The sequence below is a fragment of the Pelmatolapia mariae genome, linkage group LG16_19, assembly GCF_036321145.2.
Source record: "Pelmatolapia mariae isolate MD_Pm_ZW linkage group LG16_19, Pm_UMD_F_2, whole genome shotgun sequence".
Taxonomy (NCBI): domain Eukaryota; kingdom Metazoa; phylum Chordata; class Actinopteri; order Cichliformes; family Cichlidae; genus Pelmatolapia; species Pelmatolapia mariae.
The window spans coordinates 61,244,582-61,268,376 of record NC_086241.1 but is presented as its reverse complement, the minus strand read 5'-3'; the positions used below and the strand labels follow the sequence as shown (position 1 = coordinate 61,268,376).

Genomic DNA, 23,795 nt, shown 5'->3' with positions numbered 1-23,795 from the left:
GACCATTATGTTGAGTCTCCTTTGCTGGGAGTATAAACTGCCTCTAAAATAAATGCAGCCTCTCTTGAGTTTACTGTGTCTTGACAAAATAATGAGCGATGATTGAATCATAATTTTTCTGTTGCTACAATGTGCATCTGAGCTTCAACGCCAAATTAAATTTGCTGTAAAGTTTTCCTGTTTGATGAGGCCATAAGACACAAGTAAAACCAAGATTTTCCCTTTAAACTGTATTTATTTTTCTCTAATTCTTCAGAATTAGATGATAGATCTTCTTCTGATGCATCATGGGTGGTGGTAGTGTGTGTCAGCTCATCTCAAGGATAGAAGGGGCTACCAGATGTGGTCACAGGTTTCTCAGGACATTACAAATGCTACAATCAAATGTCTACATGGTAGATAACACTAAAACTAATGTATAATGCCAGACAGCCATTTAGCTAAGCAGTGAAGACCAAATGACCCTTCAGCCTAGCCATGTTTTGATTTAAGTCACACTCCATGCATCTTTTAAGTCTTCAGAGTGACCGCCATCCCTGAGATCCTGATGCAAGGTGACTCTCTACCTTTCTTGTTTCACAGCTTCACTGTTCATTACTGCCTGTTGTAAGTGGACGTCGCCCAGGGGGTGATGTTGATGTTAACTTTCCCGATGACCGCTCCCTCCTGTTTCTCTCACTGGCCGCTCCCACAGTGCCTTTGCCTGGGTGGGCAAAGTTGTTGCATCTCAATCCTACAAATTATCAGCATGTGCAGAGTGCCGAGTGCAGCACAGAGAGAGAGAGAGTGAAATTACGAATCAGAAAATGCAAGTGCAGCACTATTCTCTCCTGCTTTGCTGTTTTATTCCCCACTGCTGCTGGTGCTCCTGCGTGGTGTGGCAAGCCATTGTCAAGCTTCTTGTGGTAAAACAGTGAAGAGAGAAATTAGCAGGGAGGAGCTGGAGAAAAGTTGCCTTATTCTGAAAATCAATGTCAGCAGTCAGTTTTCAGAGCTAAGACCATCAAGCCACCCTCCCCCTTGTAAGTGCTGCTCCTCTCAGTGGGTAGCACAAGCAGGCCTGGTGTGTTGATTACAAGTATAATCCATTAATCATCACTAAATGCATGGAGGACTTTGATGAGAGAGGCAAGAGCAGGCATTGAATTCCAATCATGTGATGCATGCTGGGTGCAGGTACACTTAAGCACCACCAGTATGTCCAGTGTATTCTCGGCCTCCACCCTTTTTCCTGCAGATAAGAAAACTTCATTAAAAATCCAACTGTAGACTCCATACTAATTACAGCATTGCATGTAGAGGAGTGGAGGATGGGAGAGTGGAGGATGGGAGAGTGCTGGCGGTTAGGACTACCTGGACAGATTGGCTCATCATAGCACCCCTGCCCCTCTTTACCTCCGCACTCCTCACACACAGACGCACGCACACAAAAACACAGTCTGTCCATTTGGGGAGTGATTGTTTTTGAATCTCAGACTTGAATTCAACAAGCATGGAAATCTGAACAGGCTAATAAGATTCTGTACCACAGTGCCGGACTATGTAATTAAAATCGGATCCAATTGATTTTTCCTACTTTGCATACAGGCTCCGTCCCAACAGAGAGGGACTCGGCATGCTGCAGTAAGAGTCTCTCCTTGTTGTTTCTAGACAGAGGAATAATTATTCATTATTGATTAACTGCTAATTATTTTAAAAGACTTAAATACTGGAATTAATTTTACATGCAGTTTGGTTTGCTCTGGGAGTTTAAGGATTTTCCCCTTCCCTCACAGTGCCTCAGGCCTGTATGATGCTATAATTAGAGGTGGTGGCGATGTCAACATCCTCCTGCTTTGCTCCCGTCTCTGGGGCTTCGTCTGTCTCGTCAGCAGGGTGATTGTGCTGCATCAAGGACTGTGTGCCCAGCGAAGATCTTATTGACTAGTAATGCATATAACTGGAGATGGAGATCATCGGGTTGTGCAATGCAACTGAACAATGGGCACAACAACACAGAAGAGCTGATGAGAGATCATTGAGAATGTGCTCAGCAGGACCACCAAGTGATCCCTTGTCGATGGTAACCATATTCAAATAACCTGAATGAGTTTCCTTTTATGAAAGAATGAATATGAATTAACACTCCTTTTTGATGTTATATATGTTTTAATTTTTCTAATTCCTTGGTGATTTGATACATTTATAACCACATGCATGCAATATAAGTACAAAGATGCTATAAAAGCTTTTTTTTGCCCTGTTGTTTTGTTAGGTATAGTTAACTTACACCTTTTGTGCCATGCCACATTCAGTATGTTTTCATGTTCTCCATCTGATTTTCTCAGGATCATTAATAGAATATATCCTATTACTAATGTTACACCTCTAAAGGCAGCCTTTATCCCTAATGCTGATACTAATTAGGGTGGTAAATGGAAATGGAATAGTAATTATATCATACTATTTTCTACTCTTACTGAGCACTCAAAGTGCTTTCTGCTTAGTGAATGACCTGCTCTGCCTCCTGAGCCACAGCCACCTGGATATAATTTGTATGTTGACAACTTGCAAGTGTTCTTGTTGTGTGATTGATTGTACCGCTTCCTGATGACAATATAATGCATCAAATGTGGGTTTAACTAGCAGGAACGACAGATTGTGGCGCCATCAATTTATTGTTTATTTTTCAGGGACTTCTGTATTATAAACGTCCAACAAAGACTCTTATGAAAAAGCTTCTGTCGCCTGACATGAAACATAATAAATAACAACAACAAGCACCAAGTCATCACTGAACATGCAGTTCATCCAATGGCCACTTGAGGCTTGTTTTTTTATAGATACCCATGCTAAAAACGCCCACGAGAATTAAGAAGACACGCAGACAGCTTTAAAAAAGTATTGTATTTTAGATCTCACACGTTTTATTTGTGTTAATGAATATTTGCCACTTTGAACACAGGTGTCTGTAGGCAACAGATGGCTGCTAAACTGAGTCACTGAATTGGACCTCTTGACAGAGGTTAAGGTGTTGGTTACTTTCGGAGCAAATTTTAATTTAAATTATTTCACAAATCATAATTAACTGTACTAAGGGAGCTCGAGGAGGTGGTCAGGAAGAAGGAGGTCTTGACGTCTCTGCGTAAACTGCTGCCTCCACGACCCGGACTTAGATAGTTGGTAGAAGATGGATTGATGTCCACCACTCCAAGTCCACCTCTGAGTGACTCCAAAACAACAGAATGAAGGTTTTGAAGTGGCCTGGTCAAAGTCTGGAATAAATCATATTGAGATGCTTTGGAATGACCTTAAAAAGCCTGTAATACTAAAAAGGCCCTCCAGTGTGGCTGCTTTAAAACAATTATGGAATAATTGTTATTTAATAGTAATAATAATAATAATAATAGTGGGCCAAAATTCCTCCACAGCAGTATGAAAGAGTCTGTGTCAGTTATGGAAAACACTTGATTGCTGTTCTTGCTGCCATGGCTCTAACGAATGGTTCTAACTGCCTGTGTAAGGACACCTGTCACTCAACACAGACACCTGACTGACTCAGTCCTTCTGGTGGAAGAGTTATAAATCTAATTCCCCTCACCCCACAACTTTTCTGAATGATGTAGAAGTAGCCATTTTTAACATGATAATCCAGGAGGATTGACTCCCTTTTGCAGGCAGCCTCTAGTGGCACCTAGGGGAACTGCAATTTTTGTCACTTGCCCTGCTTGGATTCAGCTGTAGCTTCTACTAACCAAGCTGGGAAGCATTGGCTGATAACTTCGTCTTTGAGATCAGCCATCATGACATAACAAAGTAGTGGGTTAAGAGTCCGTGTTTGTGTGAGTAAAACACGTGTGCTGATGTGTTGGGCCTTTAATGTTTGCTGGTATTTTAAGTTGGCTCTTTAAGTGCATGCCTACAGCCATTGTAGGTTATATAATAATGCTCATAAGATGGAAAGAAATTGTTAAGATTGGTCCATTATACCATATACACGTATCCAGAAAACCTCGCGCGTTATTTCTATTGTATCTGTGGGATGTGGCCAGCCAGAGTAATTTTCATCTCGCTTCTGTGGCATATTGTATTTGCTAGAGTTAACAAATGGTCTAAAGAACTACAAAATAAAAAGAAAAACAAACAGGAAAAAACAGCAATCAGTTTTTGTGTCAAAACCTTTGTGATCTCCTACCTCTCGATTATCCCCTTCCTCTCATTCTTAGCAGCAGCGGACAGTGGGTCTGGAAGAGATTCACGGTTTGTGTTGCAGGTTTCTTCTCTCAGCTGATGGTGACGTAGTTGCGCGCCTAACCGAGTCTGCCTGTGTGACTTTTAGAAATGGGGGGCGGAGGGCTGCAGGGCGCAACCATTTCACACCATCGTCGCGTGAGAGTGGTTCTAATATTGATAACTATACAAATTTTTTAAATATTACTCACGCGAGGACGGCACACTCATCTCCAGCTTTTACTGCAAGCTGCAGAAACTGACTTTGAGGGGAGCGCACAGGAGACACACCGCGGTCATTCCGATGGTGCGCCAAGTCCAGCAGAGAGCCCTGGCAACTCAGAGAGCTGGATGCACAGCTGAGCTTTCCATGAACACACGATGTCACATCTGTAGCGAAGACAGCAGGCGGGGAGCTTTACGCCAGTGTCTCTAACAGCCACATCACAGATTTCTTGCGCTATCGCAGCCGAGAGAGGAGGAGGAGGAGAGCGCTGATTCACGGCTTGCAGGAGGAGGGAGAGCCGTGCGGACAGGCTCAGAGGATCCATCTCCACCAAGGCTGCAACCTTAAAATACTGACCACCCCCCTCCTCCTCCTCCTCCCTTGTCACTGACAGCTTTGCGACCCGGTCAATCCGTCAGACGGGGAGGATCTGGGCAGGAGGGCGCCAAGGCAGGAGAAGACCAAAGGCGATCACCTCTGGCCAGTTTGATCCAATCGCCAATATCGAGCAGGCTGGAGACCGAGACAGCGGCATCACTGGGGGATTTTGGTCCGAGGAGCACGTTAGACTAAAGAGATCCAAACAGCGAGGTTATTTTGAGACTGTTGGCAGGCTGATCTGCGCGGTAAAACAATAATAAAGGGGGCGGACAGGAGCTATTTCGCAGTCGCTAAACTCCCCGGAATACAAATCCAGGTAGGTTACAATGAATAAGGCATGATTCAAACTCGCAGGTATATAGAACCTAGTCTTCGTGACATGGAGGGCAACTTGGTATGGCACAAAGACAGAATTTTAAATATAATATACTGCTGAACACGAATCACATTAGATGCGTTTTAAGATGCAAAAACAGGCGATAGCTGGATGCGGTCTGTCACTCCGGAGCGCTTCATTCTGCCCAGGCTTTAACCTGTCTGTCCGCTCACACTGCTCCTCGTGATTGTGCAGATATGATCCATTGCAACGGACTGAAATGGATTCGTGATACACTCTAATGGGTGTGCCATTAAAATAATTGGCGTCTGGCAACGCAACTGAAGGATACCGGTTGTTACAGCTTGCCGAGCTCATCATTGCTGGTGATTGGCTGAACACCTGGATTTCCAGTTTCACGTATGTGCTTTTATGTTTACGTTTATATCCCGGATTCTCCTGTACGCTGTGTCTCAATTTGGAGTTAATATCTGAAGACGAGTGTCTCCTAGACATGTGCAGCCCAGGCCTGCATGCACACTATAAGTTAAACTGCGGGCCTATAGTCTCTCCAGCAGGGATTCCCCCCTCAGGTAGTAGCTACTGACACTGGTACGGAGAGCGAAACGGCCTTCTGATGATTAATCAGCAACAGCTGAGGCTCCCTGTCTGCTGAGTCCATGTTTCACGGATCTCAGATAGCCTCCTTAAACAAGACCCCTCTTCCTAAAATAGAGAAAGAGCAACTGTCTGGTCCATAATGCTATCTGCATCTGTCAGGACATATAGAAGGGGGTGCACAGTGTTACTATATGATGCACATGATAAGAAAATGTGCATTCTTCTGTTAAACCCCGCATGGTATACTTGGATACATTTTAAAAACTGTTTTATAATCCACAAATTGTTTACTAAAAAAAAGGATTTGACATCTAAGAAAAAGCTCAAAATAAAACTAACAAATATATTCTGTTCAATTTGGGAAAACTACAAATAACACTGAAATGATGATTTTGTGCAACACTGGCCTGTGTGCTGATTAACTGGAGGCTCCCCATTGATAATAAATATCTGTAACACTTTCAGTTCATGTTTTAGGCAACTTTTGCTAAAGGTTGTTGCTAAAAGTTGACAGGACTGCCTAATCTTAGCAAAATGAAATCAGTTTTATGCTATGCTGTTGTTGTCCTTTGATAATAGTCTCTGTTTGGTTTTCAGGCCTGTAGGTTTCATCTTAAAATCTCCTCAAAATGAAGCCAACAATCTGTTTGCATTTAATCTGCAGTAGCAACAATAGTATGACTCATATTTGTTGTTAATTATCTAGATTAGTGCCTCGTCTATTAAATGTGTTTGGCATATGTAGATCAGACGTTTGGATTTTTCACCATCACCATCAAGTTAAATTATATACATACACAAAGAACTCTGCATATTCAGAATATCACTTGAACTTCATTTTCTTGAAGTAAAAAGTGTTTCAAAGTTGTGTGAATGGAGCTGAAATGTTTTCACTCTTAACTATTTGTGGTTGAAGAGGTCACTGTTGGATTTAATTGGAAAACGTCAAATCTGATCTTTAGCCTTAATTTAGAAATGTCACTTGTGATGTGGTTCCTATGCTAATGTCCAGCATATGTTAATAACTTGGTCTTATCTGTTCATTTTTAGCACATTTTCGGGAGCTGCTGAACGGCCTCGATTAAATGCCCCTGCATTCACAATGCAAAATACAATCCTTAAAACAGTAATTAGTATGCAAATTGTTCTGTGTAGCTCCTAATTTAGGGGTCACGGTTCTAATGGTGATGCACGTAGAGTAATGGGATGGTTAAATCTCCATTGCCTAACAGCCCCCGAATGCAATTTGTGTGAAGATAGAAAATCAATATTTCAAAAACAAAATCCTCGCGGGGTCATACACCTGAACAGTCTCTCTGAGTGCTTAATGTAATTACTGTAATGAACTTTACTTTATTCCTTAAGATTATGTACTTTTGTGTCTTCAGTTAGTCAGTCAGTGAGTCAATCAATCAGCTCCTCGCTTTTAGGGCTGCAAATGCGAGGAAGGAATTTTTACATGCATAAGGAACGACTGTGCCCTTAAAATGGCAAAATCTACAGCTTAGAAAAGTACAAGTGTTTATTATTTGTCTTTTGGGAGGCATGAAAATGAGCACGACTATGGTTTACAGCTAAAAGATTTTTTGCGAGCATGATTTTATTCAACTTGTGAAATTTATAAGTCTAATGGGATAAGACAGGAGGCAGTTACCAAGCAATTGACTCTCTGTGTCCAGTGTCACTGTATGGCATTATATCTTTAAAACCTCTCTGTCAGCCTGGTAGTTTGCTCTTGGATTTGTGGGTATTTGGCTTGTTTGCCATTTTGTTTTACCTCTGTTTATCCAAGGCAGAGTGACTGAACACGTTTGAGTGTTTTTCATCACTCCCCTTCCACACACATTACACTTGGAGGCACAAGAGTGCCGCTGCCTCAATTAAAGCTGCAGGAAATGACAGCAAAGTGTTAAAATCATAGGGGATCACAGCTCATTGGAAGCAGCTAGAATCAATAATTTTATATTAACTTCAATGAATAAAAGGCGTCATTTGTAGCGATAAATCAACAGCAAATTATCAGTTAACTCTGCAGGGCCCGTCTGTTCTCGCTTTGGTCCATCCATCCGTCTTCTTCTGCTTATCCAATTCAAGGTCATAGTGGGGCTGGAGCCTCACACCAGCTGTCACATGCTGACAGTGGGGTACACCCTGGACAGGTCGCCAGTTTGCCGTGGGGCCAACAACCATTCACACTCATAACTACGGCCAATTTAGAATCACCAGTTAACCTCTGGCCTTGCAAAGAAGCCAGAGTACCCGGTGAGAACCCAGACACGCCTGGCTAGAACATTCAAACTCCACACAGAAAGGCAAGGACCTTCTTGCTGTGAGGCGACAGTGCTAATCATCACTCCAGGGTTTTACCCCTTTTTTGTTGGTCGTGATCTGGTTTTATTGTTTTGAAAGTGGTGAAAATTACCCCATAAGAGCGGTGTAATCTGCACAGCTCTTGCAGTGTAATTTTCAGCTGATTTGAGCGAAAAAGCTCCGAGAACCAGCTGCGCTCTACCTGTTCAGCACAACACTGGAGATAAACAGCAATGATATATAATGCAGCATTTAGCAGCGAATATATTTCCCACAGGAGTTATTACAGTAATAAGTTGGACAGGCAATGTACTTTTTAAATTCATGACCTGTTTTTGAGTTGACACAATAGAAGATGATACACAGTAAAAACAGTGTGCGGATTTCAAATTATTTAAAGTCTGTTAACTGAAAATAATACAAAGACGGAGCATCAAATGCTGAAACTCTATCGTTATTTCTTTTTAAAAAAATATGTGCTTAGGGCAAATTTGAGCAAGCAGCACATTTAAAAAATAGATTGCAGAAGTGCAACAAAAGACTGTCACACCTGGTGGAACATTTCACAACAAAGCAGGTTAATAGGTAACAAGACAAGGTAGAAAAAGCTTCCCAGAGAGCCTGCGCGTTTAAGAAGTAAAGATGAGTGGGCTTCATCTCTCTGTGAAAGACTGCATAGCCAAATGGAAAGGACTTTTTGGGGATTTAATCTCAGAAAGTATATAAAATCATTAAAAAAAACAGGAAATCTGGTGACATCTAAAAGGCTAAAAACTGTTTTGGGGATCTAAAACAAGTTGTCTTTGTAAGGTTTGAATTTACATTTGCAAAGGGGTCTAATAGCAGGGCAGGGTATAGCAGCAGCCAGGCTTTGTGGTATTTGACAAAGAATGACAGTTTAACAAGTACAGAATAATTTAATTTAACAAAAACTCACAGAATCCTTAAAAATTTCTATTGCAAAACAAATTGGATTTGATTTTTGGGATTTCAGATGGCACGTCTTTAAAAACAGCTAACGTTCTGTTGTGGAAATCACCAAAAAGCAGCGCCAATGAACACAGTTCATCACTGCATCACAAATACAAGTTAAAACTCTTTCACTGAAAGAGAAAGACATGCATAAACATTTTCCAGAAATGCTTCCGCTGTGTCTCATTTATGGTGGCAAAGGTTAAATATGGTCTGATCAGAGAGATTTTGAATTTGAATTTGCCTGTTCCTAAAGCATACACAGTGTTATTAAAAGTAGAGGTAATGCGACATAATGAATATGCCCCTTAAAACTTTTTAATTTTTTTTTTGGTATAACTGTTCATTCAAATCAGCTTTTATTTCTTTTTGGAAACAGCAGTGTGAATTAATTATTGCCATTCCCAACATGTATCATGCAGAGAGGCTGACCCTGTAATCTTAAATCCTGTGTGCCTCATTGCAGTTTTTACCCCTCCACCTCAGCTTGTCACCATGCAATAAAAAGACAAGGAGAAGCTAGCAGCTCAGCAGTACTGCTCTTAATTTTAAAACAGGAAGAAGCATCTCCTTAAGCCTTTCTCAGTGGCTTCAGCAGCTCTTTAATACCTGCTTGTCAGTTTGACCATTTTCACATTTTTAAATTAAATGGTTAGTACGTGTTATTAGAGATTTATAGCACTAACAAGGGGAATGCACACATATTTTATTTAATTCCCCCCCAAGTTTACTCTCATCAGTGTCCAGGTCCAAACAAAGGCAAAAACCTGAGTTTTTAAATTCAAGTTTTCTCTCGCTAAGTTATAACTTTGTCACTCAATTATTCCCCTGTTGGTTTTGTTTGTGCTCAGCGCTGTTGGTTCTCACAGGGATTGCATAGCTGGCTCAAATCCATATAAATGGCTCTGCTGATTCAGTTAAATTTAAGTTCCTTGTCTCCAGCTTCTGCTGCCGTTTGCTGTCATCCCATTTTCTATCCTCCAGATCAGTGTGCTGTGCTGCAATCAACGTCTTTTTTTTTTTTTTTTTTTTAACATCAGAGGATTGTTATATCGAGCTGAGATCGCCTCTGTATCACCTCTAAAAAGACTCATCTCTGTGGATGTTATTGAGGTTATGATCTCTCAAAAAGACATCATTATAGTACTGCAAGTGATGCAATTATTTATACCTGTGAACCATTAAATTAGAGATATTAAGGATAATTTATTCCAGAATAGATGAATTGATTTTATCAACGCTTGCACACAAGACCTTGACAGAGATTTTCCCGGTTTCTTGCAGATTTCACAGAAGGTGTGCGTTACCATTGTCCTATCCAATATTTGGCTTTTGAATTGGTGTACTTTTTAAAATATGCCACCAACTATTTGCTATGCACACCTCCAATAAAAGTTTTTTCAGCTTTCCAAATTAGCCAGCGGTCCACCCGGATGATATCATATCCAAAAACATCACCTGGGAGTTCAAGTAGTTGGTGTTATTGTAAGAGGCTTTCAGATTGAATGAGCTAAATCAAATAAGAAAGGTGCATTACATTGCATAAAATATGTCCTTTAATGGATCTCTTTTTTTTTTCTGAGAGTGCTTTAAAGTGCGATGGGTTTGTATTGTACACCTTTTAGTGCAGGGTGGCCCCAGAGGTAATCAACCCTTTAAGCAGGAATCAGAACATAAGAATGCACTTTTTATGTACAAATTGAAAAAAGACTTGAACTAGATTTAGCTCGACAAACGCAAAGGGAAGTGTGGCAGTAATATAAAAATGTAATCCTCTGGTGAATTTTGGGTAGCGTTATTAACTTACCCTGCATGTAGCTCTCTTAAGAGATCATTTTAATTCAGACTAAACTGCCTGTGAGCCTCAGGAGGTCCAGAGGTGTTGTGGAGGCTGCATAGAGGGTCCCATCCAACTCACTGAACCGTTAAACAATCGGGTAACACCAAGGAGAGAGCCTTTATAATAATTCCCCCCTGTGTTATATCATCTAAGTTTTGGGGTGGTCAACTGTTCATTATGCTCCTGCTGCCTTAGGCCCCAGCTGTTAGCATCAGAAGGATGGTCGAGTCGTATCTCATAAGAGCTGAAGAGGTGCGTAAAATGCTTAGCTAGGGCTTTTATGAATTTGGACACTGTCTGCATTGCTATTGTAATGCTGCTCTCTCTTGCAGAAGTGGTAAGTGCGCGTTTAGGGCTCAGTGTATAATGCATTTGGACGGGACATCTGTAGCCTTTGTTTCACTTTGCCTCTTGACAATCTCCTGCCTCCCTGCTGCTGTTTTTTTTTGCCAATGCGACATTTTGGACAGTGCTTAGTTTGGCAACATTGCATGCCTGCTGAGCGAGCTGTTCGGTTCAGAGCTGTGTATTACCCGAGAGATTTCAGACAATCATGCTCAAATCCACATTATTTGTTGCATGTATCCACATCTCAAATCAAAATAAAGTTTATGATTGGAAATGAGCCCGCAGGCTGTAATTTTATTAAACTAATGTTGTCTGCATTGCTCACATATTCATTTACCGACCTGAATCGCTGAGCATTTTCGGAGATAACATAAAGATCTCATGAAAATGGTGTTTGTGAAGTAGAAAGCAGAAACCCAATTAAGCCGCACAGAAGGATGGTTGGATAATTTGAATTCTTGCGCTCATTTAAAATTAAGAAATTCTTTTCTTGCTTCAGTCCGTGTTTGTTTCTCCCCGTGAAATGCAAACACAGTCTTGCAGACTTGTACCACTTGAAGTTTAAAACGATGTGAAAATACCCTGAGGTTGGATACTCCTTCCATTAAAAATTAAATTATTATGTAACTATTGAGAGTGCACTGTACTCTAGTACAATAATATTTATTTGGTACTAAAAATATTCAAGGCAAAAAAAAGAAGAAGCTTACAAAGCGATGTGGGACAGTTGCTTTGTAAGGCTGAAAATAAAGTCTTTCATTCTTGTAATAAACTGTATAATATCTGTTGTTTCTGTCTGGTGTGTTTAGGTGGTGGGCGGAGGAAAGACACAGCCCAGTGCTGGATCCCGGAGGGACTGTCAGTGTGGTAAGGACCCTTGAGACGAAGGAGGGTGCATGGAGGGTTCAAAGCCTGTAAAACCAGGGTCTTCAGCCTGCCTCTGGTTGGGGCTGGTCTCTGTGGCTGTAGTCTTCCTTTGTGCAGAGGCCCGGACCACTCCGAGCCCTCTGCTCAGCCCCAGCAATGGCACCTGCAAAGGGAACACAAAGTGTCATACAGGGATTATCCTGCCCATCTGGTATCCCGAGGATCCTTCCATGGGAGACAAGATTGCACGGGTCATTGTCTATTTCGTGGCACTGATCTACATGTTCCTCGGAGTATCTATCATTGCTGACCGTTTTATGGCCGCCATTGAGGTCATCACCTCCCAAGAGAGAGAAATTGTTATCAAAAGGCCCAATGGGGAAACAACCACCACCACGATCCGTGTGTGGAATGAAACGGTCTCCAACCTTACCCTCATGGCCTTGGGCTCGTCGGCTCCTGAGATCATGCTTTCTGTAATCGAAGTTTGTGGACATGAATTCAAATCTGGTGAGCTTGGGCCCTCCACAATCGTTGGCAGTGCAGCTTTCAATATGTTTGTCATCATTGGCCTCTGCGTGTCTGTCATCCCCCAAGGCGAGGTACGAAAGGTCAAGCACCTCAGAGTGTTCTTTGTCACTGCAGGCTGGAGTATCTTTGCCTACATCTGGCTCTACATGATCCTGGCTGTTTTTTCTCCCAATGAAGTCCAAGTCTGGGAGGGTCTGGTCACGCTGGCCTTCTTTCCCATATGTGTACTCCTCGCATGGGTGGCAGACAGACGACTGCTCTTCTATAAGTTCATGCACAAGAAGTACCGCACTGAAAAACATAGGGGTGTCATCATTGAGACCGAGACCGAACGCTCCAAGGGGATTGAAATGGACGGCAAGATGGTTAACTCTCACTTCATGGATGGAGGTGCGACCAGCAATCTGATTGGTCTGATTGAGAGCAAAGAGGTAGATGAATCCCGACGTGATATGATTCGCATCTTGAAAGACCTGAAGCAGAAGCACCCGGAGAAAGAGTTGGATCAGCTTGTTGAGATGGCCAACTATTACGCTCTCTCGCACCAGCAAAAGAGCCGTGCCTTTTACCGCATTCAAGCTACGCGCATGATGACCGGAGCTGGAAATATCCTGAAAAAACACGTAGCAGAACAGGCGAAAAAGAGCGCCAGCGTGCAGGAGGTGCACGTGGAGGAACCAGAAGAGTATGTTTCCCGGATCGCTTTTGAACCTGCTGTCTACCAGTGCCTCGAGAACTGCGGGGCCGTTATTCTGACCATCACCAGAAAAGGAGGCGACATCAATAAGACTATCTACGTGGATTATAAGACGGAGGATGGCTCGGCTAATGCCGGGGCAGACTATGAGTTCACGGAGGGTACGGTAGTATTCAAACCCGGAGAGATGATCAAGGAAATAAGCATTGGCATCATAGATGATGACATCTTCGAAGAGGACGAGCACTTCTTTGTACGTCTCAGTAATCTGCGCGTCTTGGAAACTGAGGATGAGGTGTTGTCTGCCAACAGTCTCCCATATCCAAAGGCAGTGTTGGGGTTCCCCACTGTGGCCACTGTGACCATTCTGGACGATGATCATTCAGGCATCTTCACCTTTGAGAGTAACTCAGCCCATGTCAGTGAGAGCATCGGTATCATGGAAGTCAAAGTGTTGAGGACTTCTGGGGCAAGGGGGACAGTCATCGTGCCTTATCGCACTGTGGAGGGACTTGCCAAAGGAGGAGGAGAGGACTTTGAAGACACGTACGGAGAGCTTGAGTTCAAAAATGATGAAACCTGGTAAGGCAGCAACATTTTCTTTGTGTGGTTGGAGAGGAGTTGCTTTTTCTTATTGTGTTCTTGGTATTTTTATTTATAAGCTTATTCAAAATGAAATGCACCTAGGAGTCATTGATAATTTTGGGTTAGTTTAAACTCACTGATTTATGTCTTGCTTTTGAATTGCAGTTTGATGCCGGTGTACCTTTCTAGAAATAATATATTATTTGATAGCTTCAAAGATATTCAGCAGTCTGCGAGAAGGCTGTGAGAAGCTCGTCACATTTGCTTTGAAAAAAGATATTGTCTTCTTTGCCTGTTGACATCATTTAGTTTGGAGCATACTTTGATAACCTGTTCATGTGCAGCGTGCACTCATCACGCTGTGACCTTTAAATGCCTTTTTTTCTTTACATGGTTGGGTGATGTATCCTCTCATCTGAGCGTGCACTCTATATCCCCTTGTTTTCCCGTCAGGAGATTTTGCTGTCATCAGAGTGCTTTGGTAGCAATCCTGTGTGTGTGTCGCATGCAATAGGGATTCAACTTTTGGATTCGTCACACGAATTCGTCTCTAATCCTTGCTGCTTTTGTTTTGTCAAACTCTGGGATTTTGCTCGCTTCCTTTTTTTTGGTTTTGTTTCCGTGTCTCTCCACTCCAGCAAGCGCGAATGGAAACAGATATTAGAAGAGAAAATTAAATCTTCGTACATGGCATTGCTTTAGGTTAGCATGATGAGACATGTAGGTGCGATTCCTCCATGAGGCAGCCCCGATTTAAAAAAAACAAAACAAAAAAACCCTGAATTTAATTTAGATAGTACACTTACGTAAATTGTGTGTGTTGTGTAGCCTTGTCAGCTGTACCATCTGTGTACAATATTGCCCAACAACAACAATAACGAAAAAAAACCCAAAAACACATAGCCTTACAAATGAGTGGGCATTTTTGGCGGTTTTTGCAATAACACCAACATACCATACTGTAGCAGAAATTTTATCAGGGCCATATATTGTATGACACTGCTGCATTTAAAAAAAAAGATGTATACAAAGCAGTTCTCTAGGATACTGGCTTGTACACAAAACAGTGGCTCTTAAAAAATATTGATTTGTTTATTTCACAGCTTGCATCCGTTTGCCTCTCACATATTGGTCTGCAGGCACCGAATCAAAGTGACATGCATCTGTGACATTCTCTTCCGCCGCCAATCAGGACCCACTCAGTGTGCCATGGCGGACTGGCAGGGACTGTGCTCCAGGCTGTGGGTTTCTGAGGGCTGAGGCAGCCCAGGGGACCGGGGGGTGTGTCGGGGTGATCACCATGCTCTCGGGACCCGTTCAACTCTCAGGCTTTTGCTTGATTTATGTGAGAGATGCTTTTTTGGAGCTGTGCTGCTGAGGGAGCTAGAAGGGAGAGATGCGGAGAGAGACTGCTGTGATGCTGTCGGCATTGTGAGGGAATGTTAGCGTATCGATCTGCTCATTGTGTTGAGCATCATGCTGCGAGCTTCTTACAGTGCGGCACAGCTTCAGTATGAGTGCACAACACTGTAAATTGATAAAGACCAGTCATGTGTTAGAAGCAGAATTAGCAAACGTTTCTTTAAAATGGTACAAACTATTTTCATTATTGTATATTGGATGCGTTCAATCTCACAATATAAACAAGCCCGGTATAAAAATGAGAATCCATGTTGAAATAATTAAACAAATGCTTTTTTAAATTTTTAATTTTTACCCTTAATCGAAACATGTAGCTTAAAGCCACAGCCTGCAAGCCTAGCTTTGCATAAACACTGGAAAAGGGGGTGATAACCAAGCCAGGCTCTCTATAATGTTAACTAAATCCTCCTAACAAGCATTTGTATAGCTCACTAATACTCTTTATAGCATCTATCTTTGTATGGGGTGAACAATCTGGGTTTACATGATGGTGGATTTTTAACTGTTTCTTTCTTTGTGTTTTAGTTGTAGCTAAATTATAAATGATCAGATTTAAAAGTCCCGTGTAACAGAATGAAAGGCTGTATTTGCAAAATGGAAACACTTTTAACGCTTTGTTAATTTAAAGTAATTTTAGTTCTTATGTCACATGCAGACCAATTTAAGGTCAAGTTGGCTTGGCAGTTTAAACCAATATGTAATAACTTGTATATTTAACAAAAAAAAATGGCCTTTAAAAAATCATTTATCAATAATTAACCATTAGGTCTTAATTATGCCACTTAATTATTAGTCTCCTGGTATTATATCTGCAATGCAATTCACAGAACACTCTCACTCTAAAAAAAAGCCATATCCAAGGGTCGACCTGGCCCCATCCGGCTGTTTCCGATTCTGATCTGATACCAATACCAATACCTGTACTCTCTACCGAGTGTCAGTTTTAATTATTATATCATATTAATAATCTGTCTGTCAGGAAGAGATTAGGAACTATTCTTAAACAGCTTGGATGTCACAAATATAAATATATCCAAGAATATAAATTTAGAGCTTTTTTCTTTTGTATTTATTGATGAAATAATAAATGAAAACAGGCCCAGGATAAATACAGTAATTTATTTGCATTATTGTGCACTGGTGTCATTTCAAACTGCTGTCATTTGAAGTGACACCAGTGCACTTTCTCCTCAGGAGACAACTGAAGTGAAATAATATTTAATACTGTTGACAACACCATAAATAACTTAATAAAAGCTCAACAACAAGTATTGCACTCACCCAACTCTCTTCTCTGACTGAATGTAAGTAGTAAAATAAACAAGCGAGGGAGAGACTGATGAGAGAGAGAGAGAGAGAGAGAGAGACAGCATCCTGTTGTTGGAGCTTTTCATTCTTGTCAGCTCACTTTGACCACAGTTTGCAGTGAAGTGAAAAATCTTTGCAAACATACAGATAGATGCTGTTGCTGTAGCAGCGTGAGATACCTCCAAACTGCTGTCCCTCTGCTGTTAGCTTCCTCCATGCTACATTAACTCTGCCAATAGCTCCCGTCCTGCAGTGATGAAGTAAACTCAGAACAGCATAAAACTGAACTGAATAGATCGGCTCATTGTCACCGATAGCCAATCCAGCTTTTTGGGTCAGTATTGGTCCGATATCTGATCCAGATATCAGATCGGCACTTTGTTACTCATCAGCACTTGTACTTTACGTCTCTATGATTCAAACAACTTGTTGTGATCTAGAAACGCATCCGCCTTTCCATGCATTTCCATTCCTGTGCTTTATTGTTACCACATCAGAAATCTCAGTACATTTTCTTTTTTATTGGAATTGCTAATGGATTCTTTGCAGTTTCTTTTACTTTGCAAAGCCTCTCAGTTTGGCAGAACAGGACCTTTTTGGCATGTTGCGTTTGGCCCATGGGCCTTATGTTTGGCACCCTCTCTTTCAAACTCATTTTAAACTAAGAAAGAGCTAAACAAATTACCAAAACACCTCCTGAAACATAGCCTTACTCTATTATACATGCACCCAGGATGTGAAAATTTGTGTCAACATTTTGCAATGAATTATGAGGCAAAGGTTAAGGACGGTGAAAAAAGTCAACCTTTGATTCTTTTAGCGAGCTCTAAAATCATAGTCTGGCTTTTAAATCAGTGATAAATATCAACTATGAGGTTTTCAATGGCAGTGGAAAGAAGAGGCTGTGCACTTTAAGGAAGGAATTATATGGTACGCAAATAAAAAGTCAGTAAATGAGCAAGGGATTTATTTTTCCTGTTGTTATATAGACTTAACGTGTGTCAGTCTGTACAGAAGTGAAGGCTACAAAATAAGACTTTTGTTGCGAAAGAACATCCTGAAACATCGTAGGTATTGAACACCGTCAGTGTTGATGAATGTACTTGTATGCAGTAATGACAAATGTTGAATGAATTTTCAGTTAAGCAGTTAAAATATTGAAAATTGTCAAAAGCATCAACAGCGCCAGTATTAATATGAAAATTTTTGCTCCTCTCTGCAGAGACTATTGGATCTTTTGTAGAATGGCAGACTGCTGTTTCAGAACTCCCAACAAATCTCCAGAAATTTCCATAATTACACTTGGATAGTGATGAATTAGATTCGGTGTGCATCCATAAAAAAGACAGAGAGGAGCAGTGGAAGTGACAGCTTCATCCAGAAGCATACCAGAAGATTCATGAGAACATTTCCATGTACAAAACAAAAGGAATGAATGTGTAGAATATTCACTAAAGGCATAATTACAACGATGTTTCTTCCACTGCCTTGAAAGCTCTCCTCAGGGTCGTTTTCATGCTCTTTACATGAAAAAATACTGAATTTATTTCCCTCCTTTGCGTTCACATTTATATTTGAAAATGGGAATCTTCTGTTTATTTCCATTTTGCAGGAGGATTCCCTGTTTGGCATGCATATAAAAACGCTCCTGACGCTAATTCATTGGTAACTGGGGCAGCTGAGTGAGGGCAGAGTCTAAAGAGCAGGGCATTTTTGATGCCCTATAGGGCAATGAGACCACATAGTACTTCCACTCTTTCACTCTTCCTTTTGTTCTCCCCATGTTTTATGATGCATTGACTTTCAATCTCTTTTGACATACTTTGGTCCCATTGTTAACAACCAGACTGGAAATGTATTAGAGTCCTAATCTGGAGCTCTGGAATACATCACTTCACTTCTTAGCTGGACAATAGCTCTCATAGTTCAGTTATTGGTGCCAGCAATTATGGGCCAAGCCAACTGGTATGAATCTCATCAAGATAACATAAGCGTCTTATATTATACCTCTTAAATTTGTGGTCAAAGCTGCTCAGTAACTTCTGACTCCAAGATTGCTTCCTAATAAATTATTAATTTTGGCTAATTTAACTGGTGCACATTTCAGAAATTCATAAAAGGAATTCACAGACCAGTGGGTAGCTACATCTCTCATTTATAATTGCAGCTAACCATTACCATATATTGATTTGTATCACTGTTAGTTTTTTTTTCCTAATCAATTAATTGATTACAAAATCCCAATAAAAACAGTCAAAAATCTTTCCTAATCAACACTCAGACCCCAAATACAATCCAAATGTATTTGATTTACAATATTACAACAATTATTTTATTAAATTATTAATTTCATTTAAATTAATAATTATTTAATTTAATCAATTATATTATTTAATTATATTAAGTTGAATTATATATGTTAGAAATATGATTATTTATCAATAATTATTAAGCAATGAAGAGTGAATACGATTGCTGCAGTTGTATTCATTAATTAATTGATTAGGATGAACATAATAAGAAATTTGGGAGCCCTAATGTGGCACAAAACCAGCATCTTTCATAGATAAAGCTCATCTTATTTACCAATAAGTAGATATGAGTCTGATATATCTAAGTTCAGTGCAGCCGTACTAAACCAACCAATTTATTTTCCCCTCTTACACATTTTAAAAAGCAAGAAGAATTAACATATCTAGTATTTTACAGGAAAAAAGAGATCCCATTGTTACAGTTGTGCAGCTTAGTAGTAGGGTTGGGCACCTTTTGAATGCATACTGGTACCATGCTAAACGCTTCACTCATTATCAAAAAATAAATCCAAACAATAAATTATGGAAAAAGAAAGATATTTCTGAAAACAATTTATTCAGCTACCTGATTATTTACTTGGAGAAGATATTGATGAAGCTGTCAGTTTCTCACTCAGATCTCATCAAATCATCACAATTCATAATCCATAGCTTCTTATAGGTTAGTGACAGTTGTGCTAACATTAGCTGCAGCGTCTTTGGTAAATTTGACTTTCAGGCTATCACAACTTTACCAAAGACAACAAGAACAAAAAATACCCTCACTTTCCTGGAGGTTTCTGGCTGACGGTGGATTGGCAAAAAAAAGTGATGCACCAATAACTTCCCAATGATTGCCGGCATTTATAGTAAAACTTGAAAAAGTGCAATATAACCAGAAATAAAGAAAGTTCCTTGTTAAAGTAAAAGTTTTGCCTCAGAGGTGCAGCTAACCTGTTTCAAAAGTCACAACTTTTGCTTTTAAGGCACATGGTTTCCATTTCCAATTTATGTCACACAGTCTCACCACAGCTCAGAGAGCAGCTGGGCAGTGTTTGGAGAGAAATAAGTCACTTCAATTCAAACTATGACTGCAGCCATATGCAAGCAAACCAAGCAATCATAAGGAGTTTTTTGGCAACTGGTTGGGAAATAAAAAATTTTCTTTAGCGACAGATGGTTCTCTGATCAGTCTGTAAACCTGCATTACTGTGGTTCCAGCAATCGCTACCATTCAGCAGTCACCAACCTCCACCAATCACTCACAACCGGTTGGGGAATACTGATGGTCACAGTCCACTCTCTAGTCCTATATACATGAGACCTTATGGACTTGATCCTAGACTGTCAGCGTAACTGTCACAGTCCAAAATGATGGACAAGTTACTATCATATGCTCACGTATTTGCAAAACCTTGATCATCTCCTGTTTCAGCAGCTATCCTCAAAGCAAGTCCTTGAGTTTGAATAATTACTAAAGAAAAATGACTATTGGCTGCTTCTCTGACCTGAATATCCATGTGTGTTGAAGAAGACACCTCAGACTTCTCAGTCTCCGACTGAATTTTTGTTTTGACAAATGAATAATCAAGAAAATTACTGAAATATTAATTGGTAGTAAACCTTTGTGACCCCTCATTTGTGTCTTGGGGTTTGAGGGGTGGCTGTTCTTATCTTTAGCTCAGGAGCCATTGGTATTAAGCTGCTGAGAATAATAAATGTAGGCCTCTGTTTCCTTTGACCCATTAAAGATAACACAGCTGTGAAGTGGAGATGCTCCATCCCCCGGAGAGACGGCTGTTTAACCAGGCACTGAAAGATTCATAAACAAATGAGTGGTGTGCAGCAGACAGACCTGAATTACCTACAGTAATTGCCACAGTAGTTACGCCTCTGCGAGCACGCCTCTGTGCTTGTAAACTCGCCTTATATTTTTGTATGAAAAACATTGCATTGGGGGTTGCATTGTGCTCATAAGGAGATGAACGCCCACCTCCCCTAAATCCCCTCACGCAACATTTTTCCTTAATATCTAAGGACTGTGTAGCTGTAACCCCCTCTGGGTGTCATGACTGACAGAACACATGTCCACACTGATCCTTATCCTGCTGACCACTCAGCTTTTCCTCCTCCTTGGGGGAAAAATTCTCCTCACGTGTAGGTTAACATCAATTAGATTTTGGTTTGAAAGGTGATATTTTTTAAAAAGTATTTATATTATAGCTGTATATCATAGTGAAGCTTGCTCTAAATCAGGTTTTAGATCTCACCCTGGGTCAACACACCTGAATCACATGATTAGTTCATTACCAGGCCTCTGGAGAACTTCAAGACATGTTGAGAAGGTAATTTATCCATTTAAATCAGCTGTGATGGATCAAGGACACATCTAAAACCTGCAGGGACACCGGTCCTCGTGGACTGGGATTGGGGACCCCTGCTCTAAATATAGAAATTTGAATGTTGATAATACATCAATTCAATTCAATTCAATTTTATTTATATAGCGCCAAATCACAACAAAAGTCGCCTCAAGGCGCTTACATCAGCCATCTTTGCTCCCGAATTGAGTCCAATTTCAACCTGTGTATCTAAGTCTTGACCTGCATGTCACCAGATCGATAAATCAGTGGTTATGGGCGGGCCTTTGAAAGGTCACAGGTCACCAATACTATTAGAGTTCATCCTCTTGGGGACGATGGGTGTTTCCATTCCATGTTTTCATTTTTTATTTTTTTGCAGATAAAGAAATATTTCTCTCATTAAATGAAGGATTAAGTCAGTGAAGCGTCCTCTGCAAATCACAAGTGTTTGTTGTAAGTTTCATGCCAGTCCAGCCAAGAAACTTCTGCAGGAGACAAAGATTTTTTACCTAATTGTGACACTAGGGAAATAATCTGGGAATCACACAACACGACACGAATTGCTGTGCTTGAGCCCCCAGTGCTTGTAGCAGTTCTTTGTAGAAGAGCAAGAAGCTTTGGGCTAGATTATGATGACAAACTGTTAAACATCCATCTTCCTAGAAAGATGAAGCAATTTTGAAGTGGTCTGTTGTGACCAGTGCCACAGTGAGTATGCACATAACTTCTATAGCTAGAGTTTGCTTTGCAGTGTGCTAAGATGACAAGTGATGCATTGAAGGGTGTTTCTGCCTGTTTGTCAGCAGCTAAATAGTCTGTAAAGAGCTTTCATGAGGATGAAAAATTACATCTGGAATGGCTGAAATTAATTTTTGGAAGCAGTTTTTCCTTCAGTTCCTTCCAAGTGGTTGTGTTGCTCAGAAATACTTATGCTAAAGCAAACCTACCTGTGGCTGCAATGCAGAAAATTTGTCTTTTTGAGGGGTAATTGGTGCAGCTAGATGTTTCCTCTTACCATCAAGGGTCAGTCTTCGCTTCATAGAAGCTGTATGAGCTTGAGTTGAAAGGAGCGCTCTTTACATAGGTTTTGCATTATTCATTAGGGTGTATTCCAGTTGGCTGGAGGTAAATACACCTCCAACCAGTCACAGTCATGAAAGGTCATAAATAATAAAAATATGATATAAATAGCTTCTGGAAACAGCCTACTGGAAGACAGATGAGAGTCTGAGCTGTAAAGAAAAAATAATCAGAACAATTGGATAACATTACAAAAAAGTATAAAATAGTAAAATGAGAGCCAAACAAATGTTTCACACAGGCTCTAACCACAGCCACAGACGTACAGTAGCAAAAGATTGATGAAAACATTTCCTCTGCCAACTTAGTGTACCTTTTGCACTTTGGTCCTACTTACAAATACCGTAGAGGAACACGCACATACAAACACACACCAACACATTAAACCACGTACAGGTTTAGTGGTAATAAATATGCTGCCTGTGCGTTTGTTTCTCTCAGTTGGGGGAATGCAATTAAGTTAAAGCTTATTTATAACACAGTTCAGTGCAGGGCGTGTCGCCAGCTCTGACTGGGATCGTATATTCAGGCTCCCCAAACTTTTGACAGCTTCTCCAGCCTAATGGAGTTAGGATGGAAGTAAGTGCATCAGTTTGACCCATTTGACTGTCAGAATATTTAGCTGCAGATGTTTTAACAAAGGCACCCTGCACTAATTTACAATTTGCTTTCATTCTATAACAGATGACTATTCATAGCTATAGAGATCTATTCATACGTGGTGATTTAATAGTGCAACGTTGTAATTTTAAGTGCTCATTCAACAGAACAGTGATTCTTTCAGAGACCAGCATCAGCATTGCATTGTAGGGCTATTTCACCTTAAATCTGCAGGTATTCAAAGCAATAATAAAATGTTTAAATAATTCAGCAAAATGCCTCCTTTAATTAACCCCAAGAATATGTGTTTACTCTAAAGTGTCACACACTTGAAAATGACTCTCATCAGCCAATGTTAGAGGCTAAAATTAACAGAGATTGCACTAATAAGCGAGCAGTTTAAAAAAAAAAGATAAACGCCATTGTTGTGTAGCCATGTGAACATTTTCTATTATGCATACTACAGTAAAATGCTCATTAAAAAGTGTTAATTTCTGAGAATTATAGGACTGAAAATGGCTGCTGTGGAGTGCAGATAAGATAAGATAAGATAACCTTTATTAGTCCCACACGTGGGAAATTTGTTTTGTCACAGCAGGAAGTGGACAGTGCAAAAGTTATGAAGCAAAAATTAGAATAAAATAAAATAAGAATGAATACAGTACACAAACATCTGTAGCTAAATGTGCAGTATCAGTCTTTAGGTTCATTGGTCGAGATTGATGATCATCTCCTCTACAGACACCATAAAATACTGAAGAAGCTGATTTTTATGAAATTTAGTTCAGACAGAGATCTGTGTTTACCCCCATGACTAATTAAATAGCT

At 40.4% G+C, this 23,795-nt stretch overlaps 1 protein-coding gene across 3 annotated transcripts in view; it reads left to right on the top strand.

Moving 5' to 3' along the window:
- The first annotated feature begins 4,221 nt into the window (after window positions 1-4,221).
- The window catches only part of slc8a3 (solute carrier family 8 member 3), a 134,580-nt gene continuing 115,006 nt past the window's right edge, over window positions 4,222-23,795 (top strand). For 2 of the 3 annotated variants that reach the window (XM_063500097.1, XM_063500096.1), the window contains exons 1-2: window positions 4,223-5,132; window positions 12,033-13,900. In XM_063500097.1, coding sequence (XP_063356167.1) covers window positions 12,120-13,900 — 1,781 coding nt within the window. In that variant the 5' untranslated portion in view covers window positions 4,223-5,132; window positions 12,033-12,119. Of the gene's footprint in view, window positions 5,133-12,032; window positions 13,901-23,795 lie in introns of all 3 variants that reach the window. The other variant, XM_063500095.1, reaches the window with a different exon arrangement.